Source organism: Meriones unguiculatus, chromosome 7 (genome assembly GCF_030254825.1).
Source record: "Meriones unguiculatus strain TT.TT164.6M chromosome 7, Bangor_MerUng_6.1, whole genome shotgun sequence".
NCBI lineage: Eukaryota > Metazoa > Chordata > Mammalia > Rodentia > Muridae > Meriones > Meriones unguiculatus.
This window is the reverse complement of record NC_083355.1, coordinates 120,100,196-120,115,238: the sequence shown is the minus strand read 5'-3', so window position 1 is coordinate 120,115,238 and position 15,043 is coordinate 120,100,196. Positions and strand designations below refer to the sequence as shown.

At 52.2% G+C, this 15,043-nt stretch overlaps 1 protein-coding gene across 5 annotated transcripts in view; it reads right to left on the bottom strand.

Annotated features, from left to right (window-relative positions):
• Positions 1-2,440: 2,440 nt before the first annotated feature.
• Positions 2,441-15,043, bottom strand: part of Ptprn2 (protein tyrosine phosphatase receptor type N2) — a 695,760-nt gene continuing 683,157 nt past the window's right edge. For all 5 annotated transcript variants that reach the window (XM_060388289.1, XM_060388288.1, XM_060388285.1 and 2 more), the window contains 2 exons: positions 10,631-10,704; positions 2,441-3,822 (listed from right to left, as the gene is read on the bottom strand). In XM_060388289.1, coding sequence (XP_060244272.1) covers positions 3,751-3,822; positions 10,631-10,704 — 146 coding nt within the window. In that variant the 3' untranslated portion in view covers positions 2,441-3,750. The remainder of the gene's footprint in view (positions 3,823-10,630; positions 10,705-15,043) is intronic.

Below are 15,043 nucleotides of genomic sequence, written 5' to 3'. Positions count from 1 at the left end.
CCATCATCTATCATCTATGTCTTATTTTTTCAGCTTGACAGAGTCTTGTAGACTTCTCTGAGAGATGGGTCTGGGCGTGCCTGCAGAGGATCTGCTTTCATTGTCTGCTGTGGGTGGTGCCATTCCCCTGGGCTGTGCTTTCCACTGCAGGAAGCAGGAAAAGGGCAAAACTGGGCAGTAGCATGAGTTCATGTGTTTATTGTCTCTGGCTGTTGAAGTACTGTGAATCAACACTTCATCTCTTTCTTGTCTCTGGCTGTGGGTGGACTGTGAATCAGCACCTCATCTCTTTCTTGTCTCTGACTGTGGGTGGACTGTGAATCAGCACCTCATCTCCTTCTTGTCTCTGACTGTGGAAGTACTGTGAATCAGCACTTGATGTCTTTCTTGTCTCTGACTGTAGAAGTACTGTGACTCAACACCCCATCTCGTTCTTATCTCTGACTGTTGGTGGACTGTGATCAGCACCTCAAGTACATGCCACATTGGCTCCTCTGCCATCATGGACTACACCCTTGAACCGTGAGTCAAAAGAAGCCCTTTTGCCCTTGAGCTGTTTTTCTTTACAGTATTCTATTGCAACAATAGTAAAGATAACTAAAACAAAACCTAGAGCCACCATTGCATTAAGTAGGAAAGACTGAAAGCATTTCTTTTAAAATCAGGAATGTGCTAAGAATGTCTCCCCTGATCTTACTCAGTACAGTGCTTCAAGTCCTATGTAGGGCAGTAAGACAAGAAGAAATGAAAGAGACATAAATGGGAAATAAATTATAATCATATCTGTGTGCAGATGACACACTCCTATAGTTAAAGGAGTCTGAACACCGCCAAGAAAGCCTTAGATAAGATAAACATCTTCAAAAAAGTAGCAGATTTTGAAATTAATATACAAATCCCAGCAACTTTCCAATATAGCAATAATAAAATTGCCAAAAAAAAAACCAGAAAAAAATTCAAATTTTCATTGCTCTAAAAAGCCTCCAAAATAAATATTCCTAGGAATAAACTAGGGACAGGAACCACTTGTGTAATGAAGACTTTAAAGCAGTTAAGAAAACGAAGACAATGGCGTCCAGACGCGTCTCGTTTGCAGACGAGCAGGATGTCTATTGTGATAATGGCCATGTTACTAAAAGCAACTTGTAGATGCAACATAATCCCAAGAGCACAGCATTCTCCACAGAACGGGAACACACCCAAACATTGCCATGAAAGCAAAAAACACCCACAGTAGCCGGGCAGCCGCGAGCAGAACAAAGCGATGGAGGCATCCCAGAACCTGACTTGAGATGAGGCAGGCCTGGAACGCCTCAGCAGCTAGGAACCCATGCTGCCTCTCCAGAGGCCCAGAGCTCAGTTGTCAGCCCCAGGAATGTGGCTCAGGGGCCTTTAACTCCAGGGGATCCAGTGGCTTCTTCTGGCCTTTTAGAGTATCAGCATACACATACCACACACACACACACACACAGACACAGACACACACACAGACACACACACACACACACACACACACACACACACACACACACACACACACACGAGGCACATAGACTCATGTAAGCAAACACACTCATAAAATAAACACATCTTTCCAAAGGGAAACATGCTGGCAGAGGGGCGGGGAGGGGAGCCTTCACACTGGTGGCGGGTGTGTAAACTAGTGCAGCCGCCATGGAAATCTCTCTAGTGTCCTCCAAAACCTAAAACCACACTATAGCGTTTCCTTCTGCCATAACAAAATCACGCCGCTTTCAGGAATGTGAATAGAACGGGAGATCACGCTAGCAAAATACGACAGAATCACAAAGACGATACATTTTCTCTCCTACGAGGACTCTAGCTTAATATGTGTGTGCCTGTGTGCACATCAAATTGCCATGATGAAATTCATGATTTCATTACTTTGCACATTAACCGAGCAGTTAACTAAGAAAATGTCTTGGTATTCTTCAGAAACAAAGGAAGCCAGGAAGTCCCAATCATGTCTGACCCCTGGAGCTATACTGCTTTCCTGTGACATGAGGGGCTGGCATAGCTCACAGGGACAGAGACGGACACCCGTCTCCCTGGGACAGGGCTGTGATGAGAGCTGGGGGCAGTTTCCAGCGGAGCAGGGCTCACTGCCGCCTCGTCGAGATCCGCAGCCCTTGGTGGGCGCTCAGAAGATCTTAGAGAGTGAGATCCTAGTGACGCAGAGCCTGGGTAGATCCTAGTGACGCAGTGACACAGAACCCTGGGTAGATCCTAGTGACACTGCAGAACCCGGGTAGATCATCCCAGTGATGCAGAACCCCACATATGTGCCTGGTGCAGAATACTAGGAAGTGGTGCCCACGGCCTCCGGAGAAGGGCCTCTGTTTGGATTCGCACTGTAGGAAGCAAAAGGCGCCCTTCGGACAAAACTTCTGTCACATTTCCAAATGAAGACCACCAAATGTGAAATCAGAAGGTTTAATATGACACAATTAAATATATCTGTATATCACGCTGAGGATTCCCTTTAAACAGGAGAAGTTACAATTAGGTATATGCTTCCTATATTCAGATAAATTCATTTCTATTAATTATTATTTTGATTCCAGATGGGGGAATGACTTGGAGGGGAGATGTCGGAGATGTTAAGCAGGTGCACAACAACACAACATGACACACTGTGGCATCGCCTCTTGCCGGGCAGCCACCTCCTTGACGCCACACCTCAGAAAGCCGAGGCCAAGGGGAGGGAGCGATGGGGGACACAGGAGATGGGCTTTTTCACACTCGGCCCCACAGACAGCCTGGGCTTGCAGCGTGCCCTCCTCCTCTCTGGGTACTAGCGCCTCGACCTCACTGAAGTGAGCTTTCCTAGGTGTGGGAAGGTGCTCAGTGCAAACTGGATCACTCAGCGAGCACAGGTTCCACGGGTTTGATGAGCCGGGAGGCTGCTGGGAGGGGCCGAAGGGGCTGGCCAGCCTTCTTCCAGGAGCAGGCGCATCAGAGACTGACGCCAGTCCTATTGGGGTGCTTCCCGGGTGATGCTGGGTGCAGAACTCTCGCTCCCGGGGACCCTCGGAACTCGCTAGGTACCACACTCATCCTGGTTTTGCCACTTTGGGGAAAGCGTGCCGTGGTGCCTGGTGTCCCACGCAGAGACCAGAACCACACTATTACAGGAGCATTTCAGGATGGGCTCCTCTGTGATCTGCAAAGGCGAGGCCGTCACCCGGGTCCTCGCCTCTGGGGTGGACGGGGCGGCACACGCCAGGAGGGTTATGGTGTCTGCCTTGGGAAGCCCTTTCCTTGCCTTGGATCTACATGTGCAGAGGGTGAGCTGCTGTGCTGGGCATGGTCAGTAGGGATGAGTGGCTCCCCGTGACACCACCCTTGTCATTGGCCCCAGAGGTTCAGGGCCTGGTCTTTCCCAGAGGCTGCTCTCTTGGTGTCTGTCTGTCCCTCTACCCCATCTCCAGCAATTACATACAGAAGCACTTCCAAGGAGGCCACAGTGGGCGTCTAATTACTGTGTCACCGATGCGACAATGTCAGAGTGTGCTTTAGGGAAAAGGAAGTTTTGTTAAGACCGTGATACAAATGAGCCAAGACTTTCCTCCCCTCTGAACTGCTGTTTGCACACATCTGGGATTTGGTGAAGTGAAAGTACACACAACTAGCCCCCTGCCCTGGCTGTGGGCCGAAGGACCCCGGCGCTACACAGAAGGCGCAGAGATGGCATCCCGTCGTGGTCGCGCCAGCCTCCGGCGTCCGGGCCTACTGCGGAAGGGCCTTCAGGATGGCATTCACCTCCTCGGCCACAGCTGTCAGCGCAAACTCAAACTGCTCCTGAGGAAGAGACAAGCGAGAAGGGACGGTAAGGGAGGCAAGTTCTCGTCCCATCCCAGCGCGAGACTGGAAGAAACCGGCTAGGAAATGGGATGGGCTCGGTTTCTCGGGAACAAGGAGGGCCTCTGGTGGCTGACCCACGCTGCGTCCCTCGGCGGGGCCTGCGAAGCCTTGCTCCCGCTGCCTGCTGGAAGGTTCTTCTCTAGCCACAGCGTGGAGCGGGTCACCAGTTAAGGCTTGCAGTCTTGTGTCTGTGGCTTCTCACCGCAGCCTCTGCAGACCGATGCAGAGGCCAGTTGCCCACGGCTTTTCATGCAGCTGCGACCACGATGAAGCGGGGCGCAGCCACAGCTGCCGACACAGACAGGCTAGCCCAGCTCAGCTCTGTCCTCTTTGTCAGGGGGTCTCCCCTTCAACCAGTGACTCCCCCCACACCACAGCCCCTGTGAGCTAATGAGCAGCCATGGGAACGTCAAGGGCTGTGAGTGCTGAGAGAGAGAGAGACAGAGAGACAGAGAGACAGAGAGAGCGAGAGGCCTGTCTCCTCTCAAGCCCGATGGTGAGGATCTTGGGAGGAGGCCATCTTCCCCTTCCTCAGCATCCACACAAGCCCTTGCAGGCTCTGTCTCAAAGCTCTGCAGCATCATGCACTGGCTGATCACGCTGAGGAAGTCCCCGGCATCCTAACCCGTGTGTGCTGTTCCCTAGGTAACAGTCACAGACTGTGAACAGCCTGTATACGCTTGCAAACGAGTGTGCATGACACCAGCCCCTGCCTCACCGTGGTCTCATGTTTGGACCTTCAGTGGCCTGAGGCCATGCCTGCCCGGACCCTTCATGCTCTGCCATGGTGTTAATACACACGAACCCGTGGCCTGTGGCAACTTTTATCTTGAGACGAGGTTTTGCTTCTTAGCCCGGATGACCTGACCCTCTTGACTCTTGTGACTCAACTGTGGACTCACTGGTGTGTATCCACCACCCTTGGCACTGCTCCAAGTGATGCCACATGGAGCGGCTTCCCCTGACCCCAGGCGCTGGGGTCCAGGAAGCAATTACGTTTGCAGTAGAACTTTGTGTTGAGCAGAAACAGTTTTAAAAGTCGGCGGAAGCTGCAGCTGTGGACTAAAACATGCTGGGTGACTGGAGCCAGGGCAGGGAAGACAGAGTGTCTCTCTGTGCCCACCACACGTGTGTGTGTGTGTGTGTGTGTGTGTGTGTGTGTGAGTGTGCATGCGTGCGTGGCAGTGGGGCATTAGAGACACCACTGAGTTATTTGGAGCAAAGCAGTAGCTTTTGAAGCACCTGAAATTCCACTCATAGAAAGAAGACCCCAGAGTGTGTCCCAGCTCGGGCCTGCACCTGAGAAGCTCAGGCCGGAGCAGCTGCTGTGTCCTTGCTCATTGTCCTGCCCTTGCTGGGTGGGGAGGGAGGCTGAACACCTCTCCTCAGACAGCCTGTGCCACGGCCTTCCACGCTTATGTGGGCCGGGCAAGCTGGTGAGGCAGGAGCCTGCCGTCACGGGGCAACCCCACCCCTGGAGAGCACGGGACCTGGGCTGTGGTGGTCTGGAGCCTACAGCAGGGTGATGGCTGCTGGGTTGTTCCTGCTTGCATTTGAATCCTCCTGCCTGAGTGGTTGCTATGACAACCGTCATCCCTGCTCTAAGGAGCGCTCCAGTGAAGTGTGATGGCAGTGCTCACAGCCCTGAGGTCTTCGCACCCATGCAGGAGGTGATTGCCCAGGAGGCTCCTAAGAGGGACCGAAGGCCCTGGTCTTCCGTGTCACCCCTGCTCCTCAGCAAGGTGTTGCCCTCCCCTGGTTCAGTGACAGCCAGGAGAGGCAGGGATGGCCACCGTTTGAGGCTGGACTGAGTCAGCAGACAGACAGACAGATGAGTCACAGGAAGACAGGGAAGGGAGAACAGATTCTGAGGAGAACAGGGAGACAGGAGAGGGGGCCGAGGGGTTGAGAGAAGAAAGGACAGAGGAACTGCTGTAATGTCGCCGGCCCACGTGAACGGGAGCGACACAGACACACCCAGGAAAGGCAGGGCACACCAGGGGCCAGCGCCTCGTTTCCTAAGACTCGAGCCCCCACACCTCCGGTATCTCCGAGGAGGCGAGCAGAGCTTAGGACGGAAGGCAAGTGACATGATGTTGGGATGCAGGAATGCTAAGAGTGAGCGGGTGTTGAGCACTGTGGACTCACGTACCTTCATACATATTTGCACGCTCACACACACACACACACACACACATTCACACCTGTACCTGTTCACACTCCCACTTTCAACATGGTATCTATTAGCACTGTAGATGCTACAGTGTATATCAACACTATGCTCACACTCACACTCACCCACTAGACACTCCCCTCGTGTACTCACACCGAAGCCTGTTCACACTCACACCTTCAACATGGTATCTATTAGCACTGTAGATGCTACAGTGTATATTAACACTATGCTCACACTCACACTCACCCACTAGACACTCCCCTCACATACATCCACACCATCGCTATAGTCACACACACCCATGCGGTCACATCCCCGCTCACACCCCACTGACTCACCCACCCTCACACCCGTTCATGCACACCCTGATATGCTCACACATTCGCTCTTGCATCTGCATGTATCCATATGCAATGTCATTCTCACCCATGAGCCAAGCGGAGAGCTCACTGTGCAAGCTTCCTTGCACACTTTCACACATCCCTCAGGCGTGCCCATCTCATGAGCACAGCGCGCTCACTTCTCGGTTGTAGGATAGGTTATAGGATAGGTTAGTCATTGGTTTTTCTGGAGCTGATGGATAGGGAAGAGAAAATGGCAGGCTGTGGGGGTCAGGGTGGCATCTGCCTGCAATCCTGCCGCTCGGGAGACTGAGGCAGGAGGATCATGAATTCAGGGACAGCCTGGGCCACACGGGGAAATCCAGAGGCCACTTATCAAGTGAAGTGAGCCAGTCCACAGAAAGAAGTGTCACAGGCTTTCATTCATGGTGGGAGGGAGAGGAAGAATGGAAAGAATCAAAAGGAGAGGACTGAGCTTGTGGAAGGAAAGGGGCAAGAGTGGGGTGGACACAAGAGGAGTGCTTTGGGGCACAGGAGCACCCCAAGGAAACCTTTTCCCACATGGTAACCTATGATAACAAAACCCACATTAAGCCAAACCCACAGGAAGGGAAGGATTAAAGCCCCTGGTTGCCATGGCAACCCTCCTGGGCCCTGGGGAGGGGCTGTCCACAGCAGATACAGCTGAGGTAAGGAGGCACGGCTTGGGCCTGGACACTGGAGGATGCGGTGTTTCTGCCTGTCCTGCCACCTCGTCTGCCTTCCTCAGGGCCGGCTCCAGGGATACCTGGCAGAAGCAGGAGTGGCTGCGGGTGAATCCACGGGGGCGCTGAGGGCTCCTGTCTTAGCCCTGGCGCATCCTCAGAGGCAGGCAAGCCTTTGTGTCCTCGTGTCTCCTCTCCGCCCATGCTGTGTGGCAGGCGTTTGTTAGGTGTTGGTCCGACTGGTCTGCGTTGCCCTCCGGCTCTCTTTCACAAAGAGCGTTCTGTCAGGAGTCCCCAACCCACCCAGGCTCATGGTCAGTCCTTCCCGTTCCTCAGGTCCAGACGACGGGCTCTGAGCAAGCACCTCCCTGTGACTGAATGCCCATGGCCTGACTTGGGCGTGTGTGGCGTGCTTCACAGCATGGCACTGTCTGGCCCCAGTCAGTTTTCTGTTTTTGTGAAATTGAAGTGCAGAGAGAAGCTCAGTGTCAAAGGGAGCTGGGAGGATGGTGACCTTCGCATTGCTGTGGGCACGGGAGCACGGTCCACCTCTGAATATCCAGCCTGAGGGCAGGGTCACCATCCAGCAGAGAGCAGGCTCGTGGGTGGACTTGGTCTCGGGGCCTGTGTCACCCTGTGAGCTGGCTGTAGGGCTGGAGCATGTGGGCTTTGTAGCTGTGCTCGCTAGACACTGGGTGGGAATGAGTGCGCAGCACAGCAACAATCAGTATAGTTATTAATACTGTAATATCAGGAGAATAACCACCATTGCCCCAGAGTGCCGAGGCTTGCATTGGTGCTGGGTCCTGGGCCTGACTGTGGCAACCAGGCTGTGGGGCTGGGGTTTGGCAACAAGATGCCGATATCTGAGCACTGAGTGACTCTTCTTCCCGTGCTGGGCGTGTCCCCTACTTCCGGCACTTGCTTTCCCTTGGGAGTCAGCGCAGATCCTGGTAAAGCCAGTGGATGTTTTGGGCACAGTGAACTGTCTGGTGGGGAAGGGCCTGTGAGGTTTGCAGAGGCACAGACGGAAGAGAGCAGCTTGTATTTTTGGTAGTCCCTGAAGCAGAGGATGGCTCCAGAGGCAGGACTCACTCTCTACCCCTGGGCCAAAGCGTCCTGAGTTTCCAAGGTTCCCAGCCTCCCTGCCTTGTTCTGAGCTGACCGCTGCAGGGGGATGCCCAATGTGACCTCACAGCCGGGCGTCCTCCCTTCCCAGGGCACAAGGCCTGTGGACCACTGGTCGTGGGGAGCCAGTGACCCTCCTGCCCACCAGCCTCACATCTAAGCACTCAGCGACCCCAGGGCTCTGAGGCCTCTCCTGCAGGACCATGAGCCCTCATCCAGCCATGGGGAGACCCGCAGCACACGTGGGCAATGGCAGGCAGCTGGGGCTGTGCGCTCTGGAGACGAAATTACGTCCCGACTGCAGGGATCACCAAGGGACATCTGTGGAAGGTGGCCAACGGGACGTCTACGGATTGCTGGCCTACTGTGGAGGGGCAGACATGCTCCACGCCTGGCCATTCCGGAAGGCCTGTTCTCACAAGAGGTCACGGGGGGGCACAGGTGTGGCTGAAGTCTGCTCGGGGTGGCCGTCTAACGGTTTTGACTACCATACTGTGGTTGTGTAAGGTGTTAATACCGGCTGAGTGTGTGTGTGTGTGTGGGGGGTCTGGAAGTCATCTGTATTATTTCTGTAATTGCTTTAAAAACCATTCAGCTGATTAACTACATGTATGTGTCTGTGTGAACACACATGCACGCTTACGTGAGGGCATCCACAAAAGCCAGAAGACAGAGCTGGAGCTTCCCCCACCCCCCAGCTGGCGCTGCAGGCTGTGGTGAGCCGCCTGACCAGTCCTCTGGAGAGCAGCAGCTAGTGCTCTTAGCCACTGAGCTGTCTCTCTTTGTTTTCAAAACCCAGGAAAAGACAAAATGTGGTTCATAAAGTTCATTCTTAATGCTAGCCTGTATCACAGGAGAACACAGAGCCCAGCAGCAGAGGGGCTGCCCGGCACAGGGTCCACATCCTGGGATCAGTGATCCTGCAGCCAGGCTGTCGATGGGGAGCCCCTCACTTCCTCTCTTTCTCCTGACAGCAGCTTCGTGACCTCAGAAGAGAGTCGGATGGCTGTGCCTCATGCTCTGGCTAACACCGGCAATGAGACTCATCCAGACAGAGGACTTTAAGAAACAGTATTCCAGCCGAAACCTACTCAGTCATGCCTGACACCTCTCTTGCAGACACCAGGGTGACCAGCTCCTCCTTACAACCTTAGGAATGACCACACTTTACAGAGGGGTTACGTAGAGCTGGGTCATGAGCTAGGACCCCCCAGGTTGTAGCACCAGGGACCAAGGCCTGGCCCAGAGCGTGCTGGCCAGCCTGACCTCACAGAAGCACCCATATGCAGGAAGAATTTTGTCCTCCAGTGCAAGGATGGAGCCCAAGGCTCACCCTGGAAGGCAAGCACTGAGCCCTGGAGCCTTGTCCCTAGCCCCAGAAAGAGCTGTAATGATTTGTTTGTTTTTATTTTACGTGCATCTGTGTTTTCCTTACATGGATGTCTATGTGAGTGTGTCAGGTCCCCTGGAACTGGAGTTTCAGGCAGTTGTGAGCTACCATGTGGGTGCTGGAAATTGAACCTAGGTCCTCTGGAAGAGTAGTCCATGCTCTTAACCTCTGAGCCGTCTCTCCAACCCCCCACCCCCTTCCAGGTAAGCGCTTTTATAACTTGAGAGTCTCTTGAGTGACAGAAGTAATTTCATAAGGGCGAGTTCACATGTATGGCTGCCAGTGGGTTCTGGGGTCTGGACCAGCAGTGAAAAGGACTGGCATTGTGTGGTGCACACCACCTTTCACGGGTGGTAAGGCTTTGCCACTGAAGGCCTAGGGGATGGACAGGAAGTCGCAGCAACCCCGTCTAGTTCTGTGAGCCTGAATACAAAGCCTCTGTCTTCACCCTGCTGAGATAGATCTGTTATTTCTCAGGGGCTCAAAGGCCCTGTGCACGCAGTTGCTTTGGTGGCCTCTGTGTGTGACCACCGCACAGCACAAAGGCAGCTGTGGGGGCTGGGGGGAAGGCAGGCGTTTGGGCGTGAGCCTCTGGATAGTTTTTGGGTCTGTCGGTCTTTAAAGACGTGGTTTTGGTTGGAGGCACAGCATGGTAGGATGCCTGCCTAGCACGTGTGAGGGCCTTGAGCTCCTGACTGGGCAGTGGATGTCCTGCCCCCTCTCCAAATCTGGTGGGAATTAATGAACTGGGTTTCAAGGAGATGGGTCTGACTGAATCTTTGGTGTTGAAAGTATTTGAGTAGCTCCAGGAACAGCAACGAACCTCCTGGGAACAGCCCCCGTGCCTTTGCCTACTGGGGACTGGCTTCGATGATGCCCACCCGGACCAGAGCCTTTGTGTGTGGCTTGTGTACGTCCGGCTCCATCCCCTTCTCGGCTCTCAGGAAAATCATGCAGAGAGGCACCTTTAATACATTTAAAGTCCCGGAGGGTTGATTGACAGTACCTTTGTCTGGACCATGCCTGGTCTCTGGTCCCTCAAGTGCTCCAGGGTCGCTGCGATATCAATCTCTTTAGCACCTGCAACAAATCACAAATTGGGCTGAGCTCAGTGCACAAGATAATCCACACTGCATCTGCCAATCTCCTGCTTTCTGGCTCCCTTTGGGCAAAGAGGCCAATTGAAAATTATTTCACTCATCCTTCAGCAGCTTGGCAGGCAGCTGCAATTCCGGCGTTCATATAGAACAATAAGGCCAGGGCAGCTTTCATTAGCATTAATTCAAGAATGCTGGGCTGAAAAATTGTCATAAGATGCCTGCATAGATACTCACCAGCAGCCAGCCACGGCCATTAGGAAGCAGACTTTGTTGGTTCCTCCCCCCTTTTTTGGTACCTTAAAGGATACACTAAATCAGGGGAAGGAGTGCGCACTTCAATCTTGATTGCCTAGGATTACTTTCTCTTTAAAATATGAAAGCCGAGGCAGATCTTTTATGGCTTAGTATTGGCTTTTAAATATACAGCTCCCTGCCTCCTGAAACCGAGAGCCCTAGATCTGAACAAAACAAAACACCAGGATGTGTTCACGGTGGGGGCTCTGTGGAGAACTGCGTCCTCTGGGGATGGTACCCTTCCGGGTGATGCCAGCTGTCCACACACAGGCTGTGAGGAGGGAATCTTGGCCTTATTAACTTAACACACGCTCTTAGCTTTCTATTTCAGCCCTTTGGTGCTGATATTCCTCTCTCTGTAAAAACGGGTTTATTTTATGTGTAGGGGCGCTTTGCCTACATGTATGTGTGTACGCCTTGTGTGTGCCTGGTGTTTGTGGAAACCAGGGGAGCCCTAGGTCTCTTTGGCCTGGGTTATAGGTGCTTGAGTCTCCACATGGATATTAGGACCGAGGGCTCTCATTGCCAAGCCATCTTTCTAACCCTAGTACACAGCTCTGTAAACAGCGGGTCCCACACTGGTCCACGTAACTGTTTGCGGCTTGGAAAAAAATTGGCGATGGTGAAAGGTTTCAGCATGTGGCACAACCAAAAGCTAATTCAAAATTAAATGCATTGCTGTGTTTGCCTCTGCTGACTGTGTGTGGTCACTTGACTGTGAACATACAACATGTGTGTGCCCTGTACATGCCACCATGGCAGGCCCCTGCAACTGAGACCACTGACCGCAACACCCGCAACATGGCGACAGTCATGTCATGAACAGCGTTGTTTTCATTCTACACGCAAAGCCTCCTGCTCTTACTTAATGGGGGGGTTAATGATGGAAAAACAGATTTTTGAAATATTTCCCTACTGTCATTCCTCAGCATGGAGGCATCCAATTAGTATATCTCTGGATTGAATTACACTAGAATGCTTAAATTTTTAAAAATTGATGTTTGATAGGGGAGGTCCTTCTCCCCTTCCATCTGACCCTAGCCTATCAGGTCTCATCAAGACTGGCTGCATTACCCTCCTCTGTGGCCTGGCAAGGCTGCTCCCCCTTTATGGGGAGGTAATGAAAGAGTCAGCCACTGAGTTCATGTCAGAGACAGTTCCTGCTTCCATTACTATGTAACCCACTTGGACACTGAGCTGCCATGGGCTACATCTGTGCAGGGGTTCTAGGTCATCTCCACTCATGGTCCTTGTTTGAAGTATCCATCTCAGAAAAGACCCCTATGCCCAGATATTTTGGTTCTGTTGATCTCCTTGTGGAGCTCTATCCCCTCCAGGTCTTTCTATCTCCTACTTCTTCCATGAGATTCCCTGCACTCTGCCCAAAGTTTGGCTATCAGTGAACTGGGGGAAAGGCATGGGAGGAGAAGAAAGAAGGAGGGTGGGATTGGGAGTGGCTGAGGGAGGGAGCTACAGCTGGGATACAAAGTGAATAAACTATAATTAATAAAAAATAAATAAATTTTTTTTTAAATTTTTTTTTTTAAATAAATTTTTAAAATGCTGTTTGAGTTGCTGACAACTTTCAAATAAAATTGTTAAAGGAATTTTGGCTTGGAATTGGGCTAGCATTTCCAATAATTCCTGATGAGATTCTAAACATACTTTTGGTTTTTTTTGTTTTTTTGGTTTTTTTTTGTTTGTTTTCTGCGTGTTTCTGAGAAGCAATGCTCTTGGCCTAGACAATTATAAAATCAAAATACTGACCACCTCTGGAAACACTGAAGAAATTTCATGCCCTGCAGTATCAAATACTGAGCCGCTGAGCCGAGAGTTATTTATTTATACAAAAATAAGCATAAGCATGCAAATTTACTTAAGGCTTTAACACACGGCAAATTATACATTTACTGAAGAATTGTTTTAAAATACGTTTCTTTATGATTTATTTTCAGCAAATGTTTAATTTGTATACCGTTCTCATAAGTCTATATGCCTGGGATTGTGCAAAAGTTCTGCAGGCATAAAGGGTCATGGACAGAAAACTTCCAGAAGCTGCTGTGGCAGCCTGCTGCGCAGCCAGGCGGAAGCCTTCCTGGGAACGTGTTGGTGGAAGGAAGGCCCTTCGGGCGTGAGAAACCCCAGAATGCTGGAGTCGGAGCAGGGACAGCCTCAAAGTAGGCCAGCAGAGCCTGCGCAGATCTGGCCCACAGGTGATCACCGTTAGCAGAAGATGGCCACGCAGGTCAAGACCGTCTCCCTTTCCCGTGGATGAGGCAGTGGGGACTCCTCCAGACCCAGCAGCCCATCCAGGGCTGGAGTGGCTGGATACGTTATGGAGCTGGCCCCTGCAGAGCCCTGGCTGTGGAAGGCTTTCCAGACCCACACCTGTCATCAGCAGGCCTCAACCACCAGGCTGGAAGCAAGACTCTGAAGCGGCTGTCCTGGGCATCTGAGATGCCAGCGGCTTTCTCCAGTGGGGAAGGCCTGACCGAGACTGCCACAGGAAGAGCCCACTTCCAGCCAGCACAGCCTCCCCAGAGCGGCCCTGATACTATAAACATTTCTTTTGAGGCACTTTTCCGAAACACAGGAAGACCAGGGAACCGCAGACCTTGCCCTGTGAGTGTCATGAGGGGGCACTGACTTTGTCTCCTGCTTCTGTAGTGGGGTGCGCATGCGGCAGTGGGCCAGCCCTCCTGCCAGAGAGCGTGAGTAACTCACAGATCACAGCCGATGCTGGCGCTATTCGCAATGAAACCTGTGTAAGGACTGAGCAACCTGCACTCTCCACGGCTGCAGGTAAACGGATATGGTTTCACTCTTGTGACCCTTAGCTTCATGAACCTTCACACTGGGAGACACGGGCGCAGCGCAACCTGCTCCTGGTCCTCCCATGGAGGATGAAGGATTTGCCGGGACCCCTGAAACCAGCCTTTGAACAGCAGAAGGCAACCACCCCGCCCAGCAGCCACAGTATTCGGGGCTGCCGTATGTTAAACAGGATGGTCTGCAGTGCTGCCCAGTGCCCTGGAGCACCGCCTTCCAGAAGTCTAGTGAGGATGGAGGGACCTCCCAAGCCGGGCCAGGTGCCACTGGACGGTGATTCACCGGGGCAGTCACTATTGATGGCACGTCACCGTTGGTGAAATGCTTTGGTCGAAACCTTATTGTGTTACTCCCAGACGTCATTTTGGAGCACAGGTTCTGACTAAGGGGGATGGGAAGGCACATGAGCCCACCCTTCAACAAAGCATTTAAAACATCAAGTAACACCTAGATGTTTCAGAATTCTCCACACAAAGCCTAAGCTGAACAGTGCAGGAGATTAAACTAATGCTGGAAAAGGGCACAATACTAAAATTAGTAAGTAATGGATTTACTAGGTGATATCAATGGTCCAATGTGGATGGCTGATGTCTTCTTGAATATTAGAATTAAGAGTAATTGGTTGTTTGAAGTGTGTAGATGACTCTTTTGTGAGGGATGGGCAGGTGCTTGGAAAAGCTAAGAGCAGGCCATGTTTTGTATGCATGGCCTCCTGAGCACCAGTGGGACCCCACGTGACAGGCACATTGCTATCCAGACATAGCTGCTGGGCGGGAAGGCGGGTGGTGCAGTGGTTTGCCCTGGGCTTCCAGGCTCTCCACCTCAGCCTGGCTGAACACAGTCTCCTCTCCCGCTATGAAGCTCTCACTGTGGTGCGTTTATAATGAAACTGTCTCCTAAAAAACAAAAACGAACTAACAGAAGCCTTTTAGTGACATTGGGGAGGTGTGTCTGACTAATTAAGTTGCAGATCTGTGCACCTGTTGGCTTTGGTGCTCGAGTTCAAAGGCCTGTGAGGAGCTGGGGAATTCTAATACGCCAATAAGGAGCAATGGACAGGGACACAGTGGGGTCTTCAGGGAAGGCCAACAGTTTTTAGCCCTGGACAGGGACACAGTGGGGTCCCCAGGAAGGCCTAGGCAGTTTTCATATGGGAGCATGTGGCTGTGTGTCACCAGATAGAGGTGGAAGTCACA